General features: G+C 34.1%; 1 protein-coding gene across 1 annotated transcript in view; it reads left to right on the forward strand.

Moving 5' to 3' along the window:
• The window catches only part of LOC148939077 (neprilysin-4-like), a 32,992-nt gene that overhangs the window by 22,201 nt on the left and 4,791 nt on the right, over window positions 1-6,000 (forward strand). Inside the window, exons 4-5 of the mRNA XM_089107367.1 lie at window positions 2,778-2,884; window positions 3,357-3,627. Coding sequence (XP_088963493.1) covers window positions 2,778-2,884; window positions 3,357-3,627 — 378 coding nt within the window. The remainder of the gene's footprint in view (window positions 1-2,777; window positions 2,885-3,356; window positions 3,628-6,000) is intronic.

Consider the following 6,000-nt stretch of genomic DNA (forward strand, 5'->3'; position numbering starts at 1 on the left):
CTACTAGGTATTTTTCGACAACGACTATTGCAGGCATATTATTTTAATTCGGAGTGCGCTGATCCTGATGTAGTGCAATGTCAGGGTCACATTTTCTACAGTATAGTGTGACTTCACTCTTGTCATATCTTTTTGTATATTCAATGATACTATTCGCATTCATAATATATAATTAAAGTTGATATATTTATCCATTTGAAGCGGTGTCATAAATAATATCCCCAAATGCCAAATCATAGTCTATAACTGACTATTAAAAATCTAGGTTCCGATTGTAAAAAACAAATTTGCCATAGAAGAGAAGGCATATACACCTTATTATCTTTAAGTTCACACATATGAAATTTTGGACAAATTCATCCTCTCCGACAAGTCTAAAACAACGAAGATACCAATCTCGTAGCAATAAACTAAAATCCTTGTTAGGACTTTTTCCAATCATACCGGGATATGTACTCTCCCACTGCTTGCATTTATCATAATGACACTTGGAACATAGGTGGTCTCTAGGAAGAGCGTCACACACCTATTCAAGACAGGAATTACAACCTTTAATTTGTACAGCATATCTCTATGCAATTTACACGGGTTGCATAATCTACACTTTTCATCACACTCCTCAATCATTGCGCAATTCTCACATGATGACCAACTGCCCTGTGTGTACATACATAACGGACATGTATGTAACATTTTGTCATGTGTTGATGCTCTCACTGTCACAATGAAACTGAGTTAGCAACATCAAAAAATTGTCCGAGAGAGAGAGAGAGAAAGGAGTAAATCATGCTTGAGCACCATCTTTCTTATGGAAAAAAAAGTCCTAAATTTCTAAACTAATGTTTAAAAGCATATCCACAATATCATTTTGCTGTGTCGTGATCAATATATCAATAAATTGTGTAAATGCATTTGGACTACGATGTAGAAGCTTCATACAATAGTCTTATGATGGACAATAAGTTTTCATTATATCGACAAGCATTCCCCGAGAAAATATCTTACTTTGAATGGACAACTCTAGAAAATCATCATCTAGAATCAAACATTTGTCCATATGAACTAGATTCCTCATGATTCAATCTTTCTCGAATCTATCCATTTTTTAGATTCCTAACTTTCTCACAACCAACTTCAGACTAATCAGAATCTCTTTTTTGTACTCTAGAAAATATACGCTAGAATACTATAGAAAGAAAAAATACCATTGATTTAGAAACAGTTTTATTGAACATAATTACAATAATAATAATAATATTCACTGATGCATTTTGTTCTCATCAATATATTTCGATAGCACATCTAATGCTGACCGAATTTTATTGATATGGAAAATATTCATTTTTCCAGCAAAAACATAGCTTCTCTTCAAGCTTAAATTTGCTTAATAAAATAACGTATCTCGCAAGCACAGTTTCCCATTCAATAGCCAGTCTAAAAAATTAGACTATTTCTACAGATCTAGTGGGTACTAAAATTGTGTTGCTGCTGCTGCTGCTGTCAGGTTCATCCGTCATATAAATTAATGTACATGCATCAATAATTTTTTTCTCCACTAATATCCTCTCAAATAAAAAACTATTCTCTTTTAATCAAAGTCTAATACTAATATGAATTGTTAATAAAAATATTCTTTTTATTCAAATCCTAATCACATCTCAAATTATGATCGTTCCTCTTTGAAAGAGTTTTATGATCTGTAGAATAGAACTACACACCAGAAAAACCTGTTTGTACGGGGGTCTACGTAAAATGGTACCTTGGTTACTACTAGTATCGCGCGATCCTTATTCAGCATTTCCAAGTAAATAAATAAAACCACCTTAAGATCTTGTTCTCATCAATATTTTTCTCACAAATGTTAAGATAAATATATCAGTCTCTTTCGAGCTCACTCAAAAACTATAAGACCAGAACTGGGGCTTACACTGAGACCAATAATGTGCGGTTTTTTTTCTGACGGTAAACTCCTCAGGCACAGTACCTAAGTAGGAAAATTTGAACACAAAATTTAGTGGAAAATATATTTTTAACGGAGACGTTTTTCGACGATCCTGTTGAAATATTTCAATGAAACCCTTATAACGTTATGACACATGAACTAGCATCAAAAACAAATGAAATCTAACGTACCTAAAAATGCAGCTATGTAGTCAGTACTGGAGAAAGGACTTGGCTAGCGACATTATGTTCAGAGATGAATTCACTTCCCTTTGGTATTTGAACTCAGCAATGTCTTACAAAAATAACGTGACTAAATAGCTAAAGTAGCCCTTTAATACGTAGCGGGTATTATCCTCCTTCGACTTTCAAATACATCATTCTCAACTTTAGTTCCTGAAACTATTTACAAGCATTAATATGGAATTTATATAAGAGCATTTTTACTTTGTGCGACGTGAGTGGGGGCCTAGATAAAAAAAAATTAATTCTAAGGTCCTTGTGTTTTTTATTTTTCCTTGGGGGCACTTCGGTGCAATATCAGCGGGACTCCTCTTTTAAGCCTGCAACCCTGTCTATGGGTAGGATGGGAGATCCTTATTTTAGAAGCTTAAAGTCATGGTTTAAGCTTCTGGTTCAAATCACTATGTAAGTTCTATTTCATTTAATCTCATTTACCATACTTAATGACGACTCGGTCTAACATTGATGACTTGGAGGATGCACGGGGGAAGATTCAAAAAAGAAATTGTAAAAATTGGTCTTTGATCCCTACCAAGTACTATTACCCATTGGCTTTCAGATATAGCTATTTCCCTGATTATTCTTAATTTTAGATCAGTATGGAAACTATACAATCGACCAAATTTGGCAAAATATAAACGGAATTAACACGCAAGGAGAAAACATTGCAGACAATGGAGGGATCAAAATTGCTTTCAGGGTAAGTTTTTCACTGTTTACTTTTCCAAAAATTTTGATTTTTAATCCAAACTGACGGTAACCTTCAAGAATAAACTGATAACAATGATAAAATGACAAAGTAGGCTAATGATAAATTTCAACATAAATATTTAAAGAATCACGGAAAGGTGTAATTTACACTCAATTGAATTTCTGCAGAGAAGCAAATCTTATAAAAAGAGAAATATTCTAATTGATTTTTTTCGATGGAGACAATAGCTTATTTTTAAAAAGAAGCAGGATGCCCCGTCCTCTGGGTTTGTTTTGACAGCGACATATACAAACATTTTTAGCAACTTTAACAATTTTGGAGATCTCATTTTTGAATCCCTGTTTTAAGCTTCATAGTGTCTCCTTAAAGCCTAGGGTATTTTTGGAACCCCATCTCTTCTAAGATACTTTTCTAGTCATCTTTTATGACCCTTGTTATTAATCCTTGATTGATTTTCCAGGCGTATGAAACTTGGGTGAAAGAAAATCCAGAAGAAGCGATGAACGAGGTTTTACCAGGACTAGAAGACCTTTCACCTTTCCAGCTTTTTTTCCTCAATTTTGCTCAGATGTCATGTGGCTCATTGCGTCCTGAAATGGCAATGTCAAAAATTAAATCTGCTGTCCATTCTCCAGGGAAGTTTAGGTTCGATTTCTCTTTTATTTTTTTTATCAGAAGGTCCATACAAAGAGAAAAGGAGATATTGCGATCCTATATTTCTGTATTAAAAAGTATGCTTTAAGTCAATTGGTTTATTTTTCGGCGTCTTTTCGCAAACCTATGAAACTAATCCTTATTTCTGGTGAGCAAAATAGCCCCGCCTTTTCAATAGCGGGCTAGCTAAGGCAACAGGTTAACTATTTTGAGCAACAAATCTAGACTGACAAAGAAATTCCTTTTCTAAGAGAGACACAATTACTCCATTTTTTATAATCTAATTCAATATTATCTGAGATATACAAACTAGTAGAAATCAAGAACGTATCTAGAATTTTTGTTCGGGGGAAAATTTTTTCCGAGGGGGAAAAAGTAAAAATTTCAAAAAGCGCCTCAAAAATCTGTTTATATGCCTATTTCGTATAGGAATTTTGTCAATTCCCCCAGTGTAAAATTTCCCCTGGAAATTTTACCCCCCCCCCAAATATCTCCCCAAGAAAGATTCTCCCTATTGAGATCAACCCCAAGCACAACCCCCCCCCCAAAAAAAAAGAAAGAAATGTCTTTATAATTCCCAGTAACGAATACTATTCATAAAAAATAGGCAAATTTCATAGCTTGACCCTCCACGGACTGTGGGTGAGTCTTTTTACCCCCTAAAGACATAGTTATTGGATCTTTTAACTATACTAAACAAAATGGCTATCTCAACATTTTTATCAGGTAACTTTGGGAAAAAAAAGGGTGTGCAAGTTGCCCTTCAATCTTTTTTGATCAATATGCACAACAACAAGAAGGAATAATTTTCAGCAAATCAACTAAAACAGGACCTTTGCTGTGGGGGAATTTTATATCTTAAAAACCTTTGCAAGAATGTACTCAACATTTTTGTAGGATTTCTTAGTGAACAGACGAACAGTATAATAAAGAACGATGTTGCCGCAATGTTTTTTTTTTTTTTTTTTTTTTTTTTTAGACCAGGGCACTTTGTAGTAGACTAAGAAGTACTATTTCGCCCAGACATATAGCCAAACAGGTTCTTTCTGATAGGTAAACAATTTGCGTAATTTCAAAGTTCAATGTCTTTTTTTAGTGGTAAACCAAAAACCGAATGAAGTCCATAGCACTTTGCAGAAACCCGTGAATGTAGGACTGAAAGTTCAATTACTAATCAAGTAATTGAACTTGGGTATAATCTGGTTTGGTTTGCTATTGCGAGAGGACTCAAGCGATTTCTTTCTTTGTCAAGAGATTTACGTAATTAATTAAACCTGTATTATAAAACCAGCGTGTCTTGTTTCGAGTTTTAACGGGCAAGTTTTTTGATCACTTGATAGGTGAATAGGATTTGAATCAAAGGAATTTTTCTGACGTAGATTTCTAGTTCATGATACATGTCTTTTTAGCATTTGCAAAAAAGGAATAATTAGTGATTGGAAAATTTTTTAATGCTTTTACAATCGGAGATGTCTGATTAAGCTTTTGCGAAAAAAAAGGGTACTGGAATTTGCGAATTGGAGGAGATGTCGTGACAAAAAAGGAGTAATGAGTGATTGGAAAATTTTGAGGGCGCTGGGATTGCATGTAGGCGTGAGGTGCGTGAGAGGTCAGTTCAAGGGTATCCAGATGCAGGGGGGGTGTCGAGGATACCCGGTCTCAGTAACACGGGGGTTTCAGGTGAAGTTCGGGTCTCACTGTTTTCGTATTTAGGGCTCGATGATGTCTAAATACATGTTTCTTCTGAGGATGGGAGCAGGTGGTGGCGAGCTATTAAACGTAATGAAATTTAGCACGAAGGTTCAGTTGTACAGGGTTTCAGTTATACAGGGGTTCAGTTACCTGGGGGTTCTTTGTGTTAAATAAGTAGTTTTTGTATCTTTTAAAAGAGCTTTACGGGGATTGAGAGACTCAGTTGCCTAATTCCGTGTGATTTTTTTTTACTTGATGGTCATTAAAAACGAAATTTTTGTGTTAATTAATTATTTTTTGTATCTTTTAAAAGTTATTTAAGGGGATTGAGAGACTCAGTTGCCTAAGTCCGTGTGATTTTTGTTTACTTGTAGGTCAATAAAAACGAAATTTGTTTGTTAAATACGTAGTTTTTGTATCTTTTAAAAGATCATTACGGGGATTGAGAGACTCAGTTGCCTATTTCATTGTTAATTATCTTTTCTTTATTGTAATTAAAATATATTTTTTCTTTATTTTGTATTTTTTTTTGTTTCTTATATTAGATCTTTACGGGGATTGAGAGAGTCAGTTGCATAATTCCGTGTGATTTTTCTTTACTTGGTGCTCATTAAAACAGAAATTTTTATGTTTAATAAGTATTGTTTTTATCTTTTAAAAGATCTTTACGGGGATTGAGAGACTCAGTTGGCTAATTCCGTGTGATTTTTCGTTACTTGGTGGTAATTAAAAACTAAATTTTTGTGTTAAATAAGTAG

Source organism: Artemia sp. Qi Xiang Cuo, unplaced genomic scaffold (assembly GCF_049724085.1).
Source record: "Artemia sp. Qi Xiang Cuo unplaced genomic scaffold, ASM4972408v1 HiC_scaffold_22, whole genome shotgun sequence".
Classification (NCBI taxonomy): Eukaryota; Metazoa; Arthropoda; class Branchiopoda; order Anostraca; family Artemiidae; genus Artemia; species Artemia sp. Qi Xiang Cuo.